This window comes from Tetrao urogallus (genome assembly GCF_951394365.1).
Source record: "Tetrao urogallus genome assembly, chromosome: 3".
NCBI classification, from domain to species: Eukaryota; Metazoa; Chordata; class Aves; order Galliformes; family Phasianidae; genus Tetrao; species Tetrao urogallus.
Genome location: NC_136815.1, coordinates 71,707,363 through 71,722,671, shown reverse-complemented (window position 1 = coordinate 71,722,671; position 15,309 = coordinate 71,707,363). Strand labels below are relative to the sequence as shown.

The window sequence follows — 15,309 nt, the reverse complement described above, 5'->3', positions numbered from 1 at the left end:
GCTGGGTTTTTGGTGTTTGGATGTTCTTAGGTTTTCTGAGAGGGAACATTTTGGTTTTCTCCTTTGAGAAGGAAATAGCAGTTTTCATCTACTTTTCCTTGGAGCTAGTTCAGGTGGTTCATGCTGGAAGCAAGGGGAGAAACATTGCTACCTCTTTTTTGTGGGTGCTGCTTCCAGTGGGATGCTTTTGTAGTGCTGATTCGGGGCATTTTAATACCCCCCCAAACCATACCCCAAACCGTATCAGAGTTTGGTCTGGACCTTTCTTTGTTCCTCTAGTAGGTGCTTGGATCTTGTTGACCTGCTGTCCAGCGAGGATCCTAAGTCATATCTTATAGTCTGTCTTCTGCCTATTTTTTTTTGGTTACGTGCTCTCAAACGCCTGGGAACTTGCAATCCTTTCAGTTCTCGGTTTGCAGGCAGAAAGGGGTACTTTTCCATACTGAAGCACGGTGTGGTGATGTGCCAGGAATGCTTCAGGTTTTCTGCAGCACTACGGTATTTATAGGTGGGTGGACTTTTTAAAAATGAAGCTTTGTGGTGTCTTCATATGCAGAGAACTGTAGGTCATGCAAGGTCATTTGTGAAGAAATTAAAGATGCGCTTTTTGTCTCGTCAGAATTAGCGTGGACAGCCTAGAAGCTTACTGTAGTATAATCTGGGTAAAATCAATGTGTTTAATTTGAATTAAATTTTTTCATTGTCTGTATAGGCAAGCTCAATTGAAGGGTCATGAGCACTGAACCTGTAATTGGGAGCTTGTTTGTACTTGATAGTAGAGCTTGTCTGCAAAAGGTCTTGAAATAGTGCTTGCAGAATAGGCATTAGGTGAGAAGTCTTGACCAGACAAGCTAACTGATCTCAGTGAACATGTAGGGAAAGAGCAAAGAAGAGCTCTACCACAGTGACAGCAGTGCTCACTGGCCCGGCAGCATGCTTCTCCACACTCTGGAGTTCAGAAGCAGAAAGGGATGATTCTGTGAGAAAAATTTTCTGTGAGAAAAAGGTTTAGAAGAGGAGGAACTAAGGCTAAAAATTGGGTGGACCTGAAGTGAGCAAAGAGTGAAAGCAAAACAGGTAATTATGCAGAACTGTGTGTTACTCATCTGATGTGATAGATCCAATAATGGGCAGAGCGAGTATCCAGGCATAGAATCACAGAATTGCTCAGATTGGAAAAGACCTTAAAGATTATCAGGTCCAACTGCAGCCTATCCATCTACCCTAACAACCCTCTGCTAAATCATGTCCCTGAGCACCACATCCAAATGGGTTTTAAACACATCCAAGGATGCTGACTCAACCACCTCCCTGGCATCTCAGTTGGAAAGGAAGATGGGGAATGGAGTGATTCCTAGGGTAGGCAGGGAGGAATTCTGTAAAGTGGGAACAAAAAGAAACTGATTCTCAGTAACATGTGTACGGGATATTTGCCTGAAGGAAAGGCTGTTGGTGTTACAGTATCAGTTTAGTTGGTAATATTCTTTTTCTTGATATAAGAGACCTATTTAATTTTTCTCCATTGTATAATAGATAATAAACTTCTTCATGACTTTCTCTTGTTTTGAGAAAGATTAAATTATATTGTATCAAAGCAAGCCTTGTGCACTAGTACATCTTGTTGCTTGATAGATTGTTTTGGGACAACAGGATCAATGTCTAAGGTCAGCTATTACAGAGAAACATTAAGTTATTGGATAGAAGCATTACTTGGGTTGCACTGTTATCTTGCTGATAGTAGAACGACCATGTTAATTTGCTTTACATTTGGTATTAAGCTGCTTTTGATTTGTGTGAGCACTTCCTTGTCCTGTATCTAAAGCATACACTTAGACAGTAGCTCTCGTCACGAAAAAAATGTAAACCACTAGATTTTTATTTTTGTTTTCAATCTCTGGGTCCTTGAGCTTTTAATGATTTATTTTCTCGTTGGAATGCTGCATTCCGCAATTTATAATGTGAGCTGAAGTCCTCTTGTTTCTGCTTGGAGTCATGTATAAAGAGATCTTGCAAGATTTATTGCATTCTTCTAACTTCTAAACACAAGGGAAATACTGGTGGTCCTCAATACAGACTAACAGCAGAGCATGAACAAAGCCAGTATTTTTAACTGACTGTTTCTGTGTACTGAAGGTGTAGGTAGGCTCATTTCTGCCTTCAAATAAAAATCTTACTGAAATCTCTCTAAAATGATGAAGATTCTGTCATAACTCAAATACTTACTTGTTGAGTAGGAACATTTTAGCATACTTTTGGCTGTCTTCCCATCCAGTATTCTTCATCAGCATCATACTAAACACGCAGCTGTCACGTGCAAAACACCCTGAGAGACGTGATGGTGTGTTGGCTGTGTACAGGCTGGGAAGCCATGAGTGTGACTTGTTGTTTTTGCAAGAAATGAGGATTGTGCGCTTTTTGATATGCTTTAACTAAGCACTTAATTCAGCATTATCATAAATTCACTTGACTCAGCTGTTGCAAATTCCCCTGATACTGATTAATGCCCTTATTCAAGCAGGTATTTTTGTCACTCGGCATCATGTCATGAAATAAAACAGTGAGAGAGAAAGCTTGTGTGCTCCTGTCATTGAGTGCCTGCTCTAGCTTTCTTTCCTGGTGTTAATAAATTGCATTTACAAATTAAATCTTTTCTCCAAATGTGATTTTCATTAGATTTTGAGCTAAGGACTGGTTTCTAGATATTGTTTTGTGGTATTCCCCTTTAAGGGAATACTGGAAAGACTTATTTTTTCTCACACAATATTGCCTGCACAGGATAAAAATGTCATTTTCAATGCAAAGAAGTGAGAAATGGTAAGGTTTATTTCATGTTGATTTTATTGCTTTTCTAAAAACATAAATGAAATAAATTTAATTGCAGTCATATGCCTCAAACTCTTGATTTGTTGATTGCTTGTTTTCTTGATGTATTTCTCCAGTAAGTTCATGGGTAGATTTAAGAGTATATTCATGTAAAATAATTGAATATAAAGACACAGATTTACCTAATAAATACTTGTACATTGTGGATTACAGTATGGCATTGCTGATGCAACAGTATTTATGAATATATGCAATATGTAATGCAGAAAAGGTACAGTAAAATGATATTTTTATTTAATAAAGCCACTATTTTCATCGTCTGCCTGTGTCTTAAAATGATCTAAGAGCTGTTGGCTTTCTAGATAGGGTCCCATATGAAATGGTTTATTCTAAGACATTCTGTCTCTTTGGAACAAGACCCTTTGCAAAACCTCAGCCACCAAAAACCCCTTTGCTCAGTGTTTACCTACAGTCTCATCCTCAATCCTGCTATGCTCTTGGAAGTTCTGCAGCTTTCTGCCGTGCATCAGAGAGGTGTCTTACCGGTCTTCAGCAAAGAAAAGGCACTGTCAGATGTCCAGTGTGCACAATGCAGGTCATGCTCACGTCCTGGAAGTTCTTGTGTGCTGCCAAGGGTTCCTTCTAACTTTTTTCTTTGGCTCTACGTGAAGGGCTGATGTTCTGATTGTAAGATGATTACTTTGTTTTTTCTGCTTGTCATCCTTTCTCATCTGGGTAATATTTTTGGAAGCATGAGTGCAGTTCTCACTCTAGGGCCTGTCATTTTGTCTTCTTAGATCTTATGAATGCTGCAGGAAGCATGGTTATGGAGCAGGTGGATCTTGACACTGCTCTGAGTATGGCCCTGTTAAAGCAAGGCTGATAAAATATACCATGTTTTGGAGACAAGTGAATTGAGTGAATAATTCTGCTGAGTTCTAAATAAGCATGAATTGGAGCATGGGGATGTCTCATCAGAGTTTGAAAACGGCTTTCAAAACCATGCCAGTGTGTCTTCTTTTCACATTTTCTGCATGTGACCCTATTTCTAACGTTCATTCATGTATTTCTGTACTCAGTTACTGTCTGTTCAATCTATCTTTGTTATTACTAGAGGAAGTAATCTGGTTCAACAGCACAATTGCTGTCTTTCAATCTTCAGTACTGTTAGTAAAGACTGTTCCTCTAGCCTGCAGGTATGGTTGCTCTTTCAGCAAGCTGTTGATATTTGGGCATTTGATAGTTCCTGTCTACCTTATTTTAGAATCCTACAGCAGCTGTGAGAGCCTTTCTTTTTGTCACCTGGGGCCCATTCATTGTCTGGGCTTTCAGGTGAGTAATTGAAAGCGGTTGAGTCTGTTTTTGGTGTGTTCATCACAGTGGTAAGGTAAGGCACGGTAAGGATACTCAAGCAGATTAGACATGTTCTTTCCTCATGAAGTACTGTTTCTTGGAGTTCAGCTAGATTTGCTGTTTAGTCTTATGTTTCTTGAGTTTGTTCCTACTGTTGTTGCTGTTTGCATTGCTCCTTCCTATCTCAACCTCTAATTTTCATTTCCACAGTAACTTTGACAGTTCTTATTTTGCATCCTCTCTTAGGGTTTAATTTATAGTTTTCCATATATTCAGCATGTTTGTTATCTTGGACCATTTATATCTTGAAAGGAAAGCATTTTTTGCTGAATTCTTATTTGTTTTAGATTTTGTTCCAAGTTTCCTGCATGCTTTTCTTGACCTTCCCCAAATGCTGGCAATATCCTTGAGGGTGGACACTCCTATGCTCTGCCAGCATGGTCTTTGTAAAGTTCAGGAGACAACTTGGTTATCTTCCTTTTCTGCACACTGACCCCATTGAATGGCTCTCAGCTTTCATTTCCTGGGGATTTCATCTGCTGTAATATTTCATAGTGTGACCTTCTAATTAGTAGCATTAAAGTTCAAGGCAGCCTTTTCACGTATGTGTCCTAACAAAGGCATGAGTCAAGATGAAAAAAACAAGGCAAGCTTTTCAGGGCTTGAGCAGTGGGGCTACCAAGAGCCTATTTGAAAGACATGAGATCTATCATATGATTTTGCTGCCCTTATCTAATGGCTTTGATGGTAGATGACTTTGCTGAAGTTTTACAGTGGAATTAGGGAATCTGAAGGATACGTGGTTCTGGTGAAAATAAAACATGGGGAAGGGACTGTTGTTCTTTCTGGTCTTGGCGACAGCCACTGAGCCCAGTTAGTGTCTTTTCTAGATGGCTGATAGGGAAGCATAAAGGAACGTTTAAGAGTCAGCTCGCAGAGACATTTCCACATCTAAACAAGAATGCAATGTGTGAAAGAGCTGGAAGTATGAGAAAGATGTGCCTAAGCAAGAGAAAACTGTGGTTTTGAATACAAAGGATGAATCTATGAAGATCATCTTAAGTCATCCTACCATGTGCAGGTCAATTGTCCTGTTATTTTCCTTGGAGAATTTTCTGTCAGTAAATTAGCTTAGTGATGTGCAGAATGCTCTGCATACCCTATTAACCTCTGCGTCATTTATCAAAGACTAGATATCACAAACATGAAAATCCTCCTCCTAGAAATAATGTTTTGTTTCCTTTCTCTGTTCATGTGACCTGTGTGTCCCATTGATGTGTGCACAGCCTTTTAGCAGTTGTTTGAAATTTGTTCCCTGTATCTTCTTTTTACCCCAGTATACTTTCTTGTGGAATGAATGGCAGCTCTAACTGTTCAAATGTCTGTGCCAACATTTGATATATTCAGTCTGGGATAGGATCTCAGTGAACAGATTTCATCAGGCAATTCTCCTCAGTCAGCTGGTGGGTTATCCTACCCAAAGCTTCAGTGTTAGGTCTGTTCTGCATTCTGCCTGTTGCTCCTTCTTATTTGTTTCTTCTTCTCATTTGTCTCAGCAAGACAGGCAAAATCATGCAGCAGTAAGTGTTAAGAATCTGTTTGCCTGAATGTTGGTCTTTGATTAGGCTGCTGCCCTTGTTCAGTCTTTCATTAGCAGCAGCATACATATGTTTTTGTTTGGAAAAACATTTGATGGGTTTTCCTTTCCTGAGCAGAACTGTTCCTTTCCATTTTGCTGCGTAATCCCCTGCCTGCATGGGCAGTCCTGCAGTGCTCATAAACAGCTGGGCTGCTGCTTATTGCACTCCTTCAGTTGGTTTTATAAATATTATTTCAAAGGATTTGGGAAGGTTTGTTTTCTTGGTGTTCCTCCTTATTAAAATATTTGCATTAACACCCTGACCTAATTTTTAGTTTGCAGTGATGACCTTTGCAGGGACTAGTGTTGCCAAAGTAGCATTGCCTGTGAGATGCAGACATATGTCTATAAGGATTAGTTGTCAAGATGTAAATTAACAGGAAATGGGAAGCTGTATTGCTGAGCAATTGGCTTATAAACTTCAGCGATGTCAGTGTTCCTGAAAGTTTGTTTAAGTAGTTTGGGGATATGTACAACTATTGAGCGTACTTTCCATGGCTTTACAAAAGATATATAAAAGTGTTCTATGACAGAGTATTTGAGTTATGGCTTTTAAAGGGCTTTTACTGTTCATTTGTAGCATGCCTCTGAAATTTATCTTAGAAGTACATTAATTAGAAATTAGCGCAGCCATTTGCTTTGAAATACTTGCTGTATGGTGAACTTAATGTGCTAATTACATTAAGAAGCATGACCTAACCTGGTGGCGGTCCTTATCAGAGGCCTGGATGGAAACATTTAACATTTAGGTTGTTTTCAAATGAAATGCTAACACTGGTAGCCTGTTTGCAGCTTAAAACATTCTTCTTCAAAGAAATTTGAGTTTAAGTGAGGTGTACTGTAAGGAGTGGAAGACTACCTTGTGTTGGTTGGCCTTAGATTTTTGGACGATGATTATCTGCTTGTTTTATTTTTCATCTAATAAGGTATTACAGTAGTCCATTGTAAAACCAGATTTCTTTTGCCTAGAGAAAAACCTCAGACCTCAGTGTATTGTCAGTATGTGATAATTTCATACGACCCCTTTACATGTATTTGGGGCTTTAATTATTGTGAAAGAAGTGCAAGAAGAAGGTATGAATGGCAAGCTATATCATTTTGCAAGTCTGATCACTGATGAGTTGTATAGGGAATAGGAGTTTATATAAAAGCTCCTTCCTCAGATAAGAGTTTTTGACAATGTTCTCTAATTATTATTTATTTTTTAACTCTTTCAGGTATTCACCTATAAACAGAGCACCATCACTCATCAAAAAGTAACGCCTATGCATCAGACAAGTGTGGAGAGTGTGGAAGACATGGCAGCACTAGTAGATCTCCATGAAGGCTCCATTATGCATAACTTATTCCAACGATATCAGCAAGATAAAATCTATGTAAGTTTCTTCTAAATTTAAGAAAAATATCTAGAGGCAATGTTTTCGTTTGTCTAACTGCTGTGTGTTTTGCAGTTCTGTAATATCTTCCTTCTTAATGTTCTCCAGTTCTTTGTGCATTTTTAGAGAGTTGAAGCATGCCTTGTCCTAGGGACTTCTTACCAACAGTAGTAGAAGGAGGAGGTAGCTTGGGGATGTCAAGGTACTCCCTGGCAAGCCTCAGAAAACCACTATACTACATATGCTTTTTTACACTTACATTGACAAGGTTGTGTGTAGGAGTCTTGTTTTTTCTCACCTCCTTTAGCCTACCTCTTCCAACGTTGTATGCTACGTACATGACTGGAAATAATGCAGTGGGGTTTAATCTGCAACTGTCATTTGGAGGTCCAAGGTCCAGTTGTGGCCAACATCACAGTTATAATAGAAAGGGAATGGTATTATGCTCATTCAAGCTGAGAACCTATGCCTTTAAATACAGATAGAGTTTTGGGCATGTGAAAGCAGGCAGCCATTTAGGAATTTCAGAAACTAAGAATTAGTCAATATAGAACTCTTTTTCTCAGATCTGTAATGAAGGTTAGATTGTGATTAGGTTAACCTGCTCTTTAAATAATTTATTAGTCTTGGTTGGATTAGGTACTAATCTTCCTTGAATCTAGAAGCCCGCTTAATGTGAGAGAAATAAAGGAAATAGAAGTAGCTGTTCCGGGTTGTGAAATCTCACTTTTCAGTTGTTCAGTGGTTGCTTTTTTGATGTTGTTTGTTTGTTTTTAATAATACTTCACAGAAAAAAAAAGAAAAAAAAGAAAAAAAAAGTTTGAATAGTCTTTTTGGATCCTTGCTTTGGCCATATACATGCTTTATTTTAAACTTCATCTATTAAGTTCAGCTTGTTTATTTTTAAGCATAAGCAAATCTTAACGTAAAATGTTTTCTTTATTTACAAATTTATTTATGACAAAAAGAAAGGGCATAAGGAAGCTCTCTTTCTTTTTAAGTTACCTCTAAAGGGACTTGTACTGGGAGCCCTACATTTGGAGGTAGTTCTCTTTATAACAGTCTTTATAATTTTTTCTTCTGAAAATAAATTGACTATTTTTACTTTGAGAAGAAAAAGTAGACAAAAAATGAACAGCATATGTGAGCAACCCTGCAGGAAAAAAGGAGAACATTTGAGAAAAGTTTGCTCTTCTACTAGCATTGTTAGATTAGACCATAACACTTAGTATGAGTGAAAATTTAATTTAGAAAGAAAAGTCTTCTGAGCAATTGGATGTACTGAGGTGTGGGATGTGGATGTTAGCCTTTCCTCTTCAATCAAGTGTGAGTGTAGAAGGGTGATGTTCTGAAAAAGTGAAGCATATCCTTGTTCTGAAGAGGCGTGTCTTAGTTTATTTCCCAGCTTGTCACAACAAGTTTAGGATATTCTGACACTTGGTGCTCAATGTGGTGTATGTTTCTAGACAAACAGGTTTGTTTGCTGTTAGTGATGGCAGATCTTCAGTTGCCGCTGAATATTTATTGTCCTTTCAGTTTTGCAAATTTTACTTCTGTTTGGTATAACTAACCTGAAAATTGATTGAGTAAAGGTGATTGGTGAAAAACAGGTGTATTTTGAACTGCATATGAAAGAGTCTCTGTTGTCCTGTATATGTAACCAGGAAAGGTATAAAAAGCATCTTCTCTTTCCTAGTTGGTACCTCCAGTCTTGCTTTTCCAATAGCAGTAAATTAGTGAGACAGAACTCCAGGAACAGAAACCCTGAGAAAAGTAGATTAAATAGTTGACATAATTTTATGAGAACTTTATCCGTTTATCAGCATATGTTTTAGGAAGAAGCATTCTGGGACTGGAAGGTGCATTAGCTTTACCTCTGTTAAACACATAATTGTAGCCTGCTGAAGAAATGATTTTCCTCATCTTTCTTCATTGGGACTAGACTAATTCTTATACAGGACAGTGGAACCCATTGCATGCCAGAAGCAAAACATTCCAGATTGAACTTTGTCTCCTCTGGCCAGTAATTGCTACATCACTGAAGTGCACACACTGTGTCTTGTATCCACATAAACACCTTACTTGTATCTGTCCCTTGTACAGTAGAGATAAATTAGGAACACCCTACTGTACTTTGAGCAGAGGAGCTAGTCATCCCCGTGGGAAGATTTCCCTCCGTCACTCAATAAAACCAACCTATAAATGTCACATGCTGCTTTTACAGATGCTTATCATTGTCTCTCTGTGTGCTTCAGCCCTGTTCACCTCCTTGCCCACCTCACGACCGAGGGAAAAAGTATACTTTGTGGCTTTTTAATTTACTAGTAGTAATACGAACATATTTGTTTAATTCTTGAGTTTAGCAATGAAGAATGCATTGTTTAGGGTATAAGTTTGGAGGTTTGTTTTTCCAAACAAGTACAAAAAATGATATGAAGTGCAATACATTAACTTGTGGTGTAAACCATTTCTTTGAACTTTTTTAGAAATACAAAAGAAACAATTTAAAAGAAATTTAAACAGTTGCTTTTCCAGGAAGACATTATTTATTCAAGTCTTCCCCTGTTGTGTATTTGATGAGCTGTTTATCCAGCAATGAGCATCTCAGTAAATATCTTCAGATGTTAGAGTTCAAGTTTACTTTTCTTTACTTAATAACATTTTTCCCTCTTCATCTCACATAATCATACCCATACTCCTAAACTCCTTGCTATTTCCTAATTAATAGTATAAAATATATTTGCTATAGATGTCAAAGATTGTCAAACTAGTCAGTGACTTTCTTTCCTGCCGCCAACAGCTCCAGCTATAAAGGTCAACACAGACTTTTCTTCCCTTTTTTTGTGGGATGTTGGGCTTGGCTTATTGATTTGGTCTACAGACTGTTCATAGCATAAATGATGCCTGGCTTTGTACTTAACAAGCTGAGATAAGTAGCTGAATCTGTGTTGTTGGTAAGAAGGTAAATGACAAAATTTGTTCTAATCTGCAGTCATCTTTTTGTATCAGCACCAAGTCTGTCAACTAATTGTGATATTTTCTGCCTGTTTTTCTGTTTAATAACAAAATAAAAGTGCATGCTGTCTCCTTTTACTCTGTGAGACACACAGGCTGTATATGCTCCTCCTAGATAGAATCAGAGAATCTTTAAGGTTGGAAAGACCAGTAAGACCATCTAGTCCAACCATCAACCCATCACTGCCATACTGCTAAATTGTGTCTCTCAGTTCCACATCTACACATTTCTTGAACACCTGCAGAGACAGTTGCTCTGTCTCCTCCCTGGGCAGACTGTTCCAATGCCTTACAACTTTTTTTGTGAAGAATTTTTTCTTGATATCCAACCCAAACCTTCTACGGCACAACTTAAAGCCATTACTTCTAATCCTATCAGCATAACCTGGGAGAAGAGGCTGACCTCCACCTTGCTACAACCTTCTTTCAGGGAGTTGTAGAGAGCGATAAGATCTCCTCAAAGCAGGCTCCTGTCTAGAATTTTTTTTCTTAGGTTTCTTGATTAATACTGCTTTTATCTAAGAGCTTGCTTCTGGGTCACCCCTGGAAAAGAACAAACTTAGTATGCCAGTAATGGGATCCTGGAGGGGTTCTGTTGCTACTCCCTCTCTCATTTCATTTGAAGGAACAGCTTGAGTGGGGGACGTCCAGCTTTTAGACAAGTTTTAGTTCCTGTATTTGAATGCTCAGATTAGCTTGTGTGCTAGGCTGATGTGTGGAGAAATATAGAAAGATAAATATCAGTGCTAAAAGTGGAAGGTGCCCAAATTGGAAAATGGAGCCTTTTGTGAAGGCGAGCAAGATATTTCCTTGCCTCTGAAGCCAAGCCAGCACTGGGCACATGGTGTAGAGAGGGGAAGTGCTGCGGCAGCTGTTCTTGTCGCCATTCAAAGGAGACTTGTTCCTAAGCTGTTGATTCAAGTTTACTTTTAGTTAAATACACATCGTGAGAGAGACTGACTTTGTCTTGGAGACGATGCCATGAACCACATCGTGTGTGGATTGTACTACAGGACACATAAATTATAGTGTCCGAGCTGGCTGCGGGAGGAGCTGCAGTTCTCTTGTCTCTGTGGCCAGTGGTTAGGAGCTGGCGTAGGCAAGTGAATTAAAGAAGAGCAGATCAGAGAGCTGGAGTTTTTGCTGAGGCAAAAGTAGGCCTGAAAATAACTGCAGCTACTTCACGGACTGCCCTACAGATATTTCCAGTGCCAAATCAGCCCTTATTTGCCCATGTTCAGGCAACAAACAAGTTCCAAAGCACTTCACAGAATCACAGAATTGTAGGGGCTGGAAGAGGCCTCCAGGGATCATCGAGTCCAACTCCCCTGCCAAAGAAGGTTCCCTATTCCAGGTTGCACAGGAGTGTGTCCAGGCAGATCTTGAACGTCTCCAAAGAAGGAGAATCCACAACCTCCCTGGGCAGTCTGTTCCAGTGCTCTGTCACCCTCACTGTGAAGAAGTTCTTTCACGTATTGGTGCGGAACTTCCTATGCTCACATTTGTGGCCATTTCCCCTTGTTCTTTCCCCACAGATCACTGGAAAGAGGTTGGTGTACCTTTGACTCCCACACTTATGATATTTATAAACATTAATAAGATCCCCTCTCATTTTTCTTTTCTCAAGGCTGAACAGACTCAGGTCGCTCAGCCTTTCCTCATGGTAGAGAAGCTCCTGGCCTTTATCATCTTTGTGGTCCTCTGCTGGACTCTTTCCAGGAGATCTATGGGGTTTTTTTGTACTTGGTAGCCCAGAACTGGACACAGCACTTCAGGTGAGGCCTGACCAGGGTAAAGTAGAGGAGGATCACTTCTCTTGACCTGCTGGCCTTGCTCCTTTTAATGCACCCCAGGATCCCACTGGCCTTCTTGGCCACCAGGGCACACTGCTGTCTCATGGCACTTTACATCCTTTTTCTTGCTGAGTTAAGCTCTAAAGTACCAGGTGGACCCATTTCCCTTAGAAGTGGTGTTTGTTCGAGAAGTGCCATTTTATTTAGAGTGGAAAAGTGCCCTCTTCCCAGAGGGATGTGCTGGGTCTGGCAGCCTCCGATGGGCTGGGGCAGAGCCTCTTGGAGCAAGAGAGAAGCGTGTGGTGGCCAAGAAGGGTGAGGGAACATAGCCTATTTTTGCTCTGTTTCAAATTAGGATTGCAGTTTGCCCACCAATAATCACAACCATCTGTTCAGTATATGTATTTGTATAAAAACTTCTGTACCAGCCACGTAGGCATGTAGTGCTGTAGAAGCCATGTGCACATCAGAGGAGGATGGTGGTAGTTAGGAGCTCAGGGGCTGGCTCTCTTTGACTCTTCAGATGATGCAGCAAACATGATGTAACTTGTATGAGAAAAGAAAATCTCTCTAATTCTTAAAACAAACAAACAAAAAACATGGTGTTAAACTGGAAGAGTTGCCTTCTGACAAAGTGGCTCGCGGAATTTCTGTCTACTTTATTACCCCGAGTGCTCATTTATCTGTGCTTAAAAGGTATATTAATTTATTTATACATCAATTTTTAAAATCTATTTGTGTTAATTTGCCTTAGCAGCGTGTTGTTTGTTAAATCATCTAATTATTACATGTTTATCTCCCTTGCAGTCATGAGAATGCCCTGAGGGGATCCAGTTGTTGTTTGTGCAGTGTTTATCAATAGTCACTGTCGGGTTTTTTGTGTGTGATTTTTTTTTTTTTTTTTTTTTTTTTTTAATTCTGTTTGCAGATCGAGACACTTTAGCATCCAGGTCAGTTGCTGTCCTGTGACTTGTTTGTCTAGGGTTTTGCATACTCATTTGCTTTTCAGTAAAGTAAAAGTATTTCAGATGCAGTGCAGTTGCTCTGTCAGAAGTGCCATGTCAACAGGAAGCGGATGCTGGTACTTATACTGGTAAAATCTTAGGCATGCTGAGGTACAGGATAATTAAATAAAGCAAGACAGATGTGATTTGTGGAATTTGAAAGCACTGCTGTATGGATGTCCTCTACTGTGGTTACAGGTTTTAGGTGGAGGCAGACAGACAAAAGACTAGTAAAAGATAGTAGCCCAAATGTGTTTTATTAAAAAGATGAAAACTGCTCTGATTGCTTTCTTAAGGAGAAGAACCATGATGCACTTCCTGCAGAAAATGGACCTTAAACAAAAGTGTATCAAGTGCCTATACACTGGGCAGCTGAATAACTCTGTAGCATGGGCCATTGACTAAGGAAGAGAAATGGCAGTTTAAGCCACCTAGTAAGCAGTACTTCTGTCTCATTTTTAGTAATGTTGTTAATTAACAAGATTAATTTTTGAGAAGAGGCCGAAGCGTTTCCTTGCTTTCACACAAACTGTGTTAGTAGTAGTAGCTCATTCACTTCGAAGCAGGTTTATATTAGTAGTCATACAGTTATAGAATTATAGAATGGCTTAGGTTGGACAGGACCTTAAAGACCATCCAGTTCCAATCCCCTGATGGGAGCAGAGTTGCAGCCCAGCAGATCAGGCTGCCCAGGGCCTCATTCAGTCTGGCTTTGAATGCTTCCAGGAATGGGGCTCCCACAGCTTCTCTAGGCAGCTGTGCCAGTGCCTCAACACATCCCTGAGTGAAAAATTTTCCAATAACATCTGATCTATATCTCCCCTTTAACGTACATTTGGGCCAAATCCATTGTTATTTCACTGCCTTTTAGAACTCAATTTATTTTAGTTTTGTCTACAAGCTTGCAGTAGTTGCACAGTTCAAAGTGTTTGGTACGCCAAGCAGTTCCAAGTAATAATTTTACAGGATCTACTGTTTGGTCACTGAGGAAACTACCGATTATTTAATTGCTATACTTTTACAGTAGAGGAATTTAGAAGTCATGTTGATGAATTTCAGTGGGTTCTGTTAGGTTGTATCCTGTACTAGCGCAGAAATGGGGTAATTGTCTCGACCAGCTCCTTCAGTGAAGGTGCACAAAACAGAGTTCAGTTGCAAAGACTGCATGAAAAATGCCTGTAGATAGCTGCTTAACTTCCATAATTAACATGTTATGCTTACACACAGCAGATAATGTTTTGAAAATGTAGTTCAAAGTGAGTTCCTGTCTCCAAGCATTAATTACAACTTCCATTTCACATCTGTTGTTGGAGAGCAGTAGACAAAATCTATAGAAACGCAGCAGGGTTTTAATTGGAAATCTAGTGGAATCTATTTCTGGTAATCATTATTTCTAAAAATGGTCAGTTAAGTAGATCAACAACTGTCTGCCCAAGTACCATTATTTTTGTTATTTTTTTTTCTTTTGTGTACATACTAGAGGAAGAACATAGCTGTAATGACAGGAGTAAAAGTAAACAAATCCCATCAGTTGGTTAACCAAGTTTTCTTCTTCGTTTTGGATTACTTCTTTCTGCTGACTTGCTACATTGCTGCTAATAATAATAATAAAAAATGATGTTTGCCTGACCTCATTAATGAAAATACTGAGGATTTTTAAGGCGCATGTATTCAGATCTTAGCAGATGTTTTAGTCTGGGATGTTTTGGTGAACATGATATTACTTAAAAGGGAAGTACTCAGAAAGATCTGTGTAATTGCAGATGCTATCATGTATGCAAGCACTACACGAGCGATTTGCTGTTAGGTTGATTTTTGTTATGGTTTGTAGCCAATCAGGTACTTGTTGGTAACTTACTGTATGTATGTGCTGCTGTAAGGATCTTATCAGCTGTCATCACTGGGCTGTTTCAGTGAGGGGTGAGGAGGAGGAAGTCAGAATTCTGTTAAAACATCAAAAAGCCTTGCTCTTTGTGTCTGCTGTATGCCACTATTTTTTTTTTTTTTTTTTTTTTTTTTTTACATTTGGTCAGTTGATAGAAGAATAAGTAATACATGCATACATGCATAGTCATGCATGTCAAGCATAGTCATGCATGTCAAGTATAGTCATGCATGTACGCATAGTACATGCATAGTCAGCATTCCTGTTGAATTCTGTGGCTTTTAAACCTACTTACTGATAACCACTGAAAATGGTGAAGTAGAAATTTATAATCTTGTACAGGCTTTAGCATTGGTAATTGCACTGCTGTTGTTTTCTTAGATGTGAAAGACAGCTTTTTGCATTGGTTTTTTCACATTTT

The 15,309-nt window shown here is 39.1% G+C and overlaps 1 protein-coding gene across 1 annotated transcript in view; it reads left to right on the top strand.

Moving 5' to 3' along the window:
* MYO10 (myosin X) overlaps positions 1 to 15,309 on the top strand; it is a gene marked incomplete at both ends in the record, with an annotated part of 150,740 nt that overhangs the window by 55,825 nt on the left and 79,606 nt on the right. Inside the window, one exon of the mRNA XM_079533292.1 lies at positions 7,033 to 7,191. Within this exon, the coding sequence (XP_079389418.1) occupies positions 7,033 to 7,191 (159 nt within the window). The remainder of the gene's footprint in view (positions 1 to 7,032; positions 7,192 to 15,309) is intronic.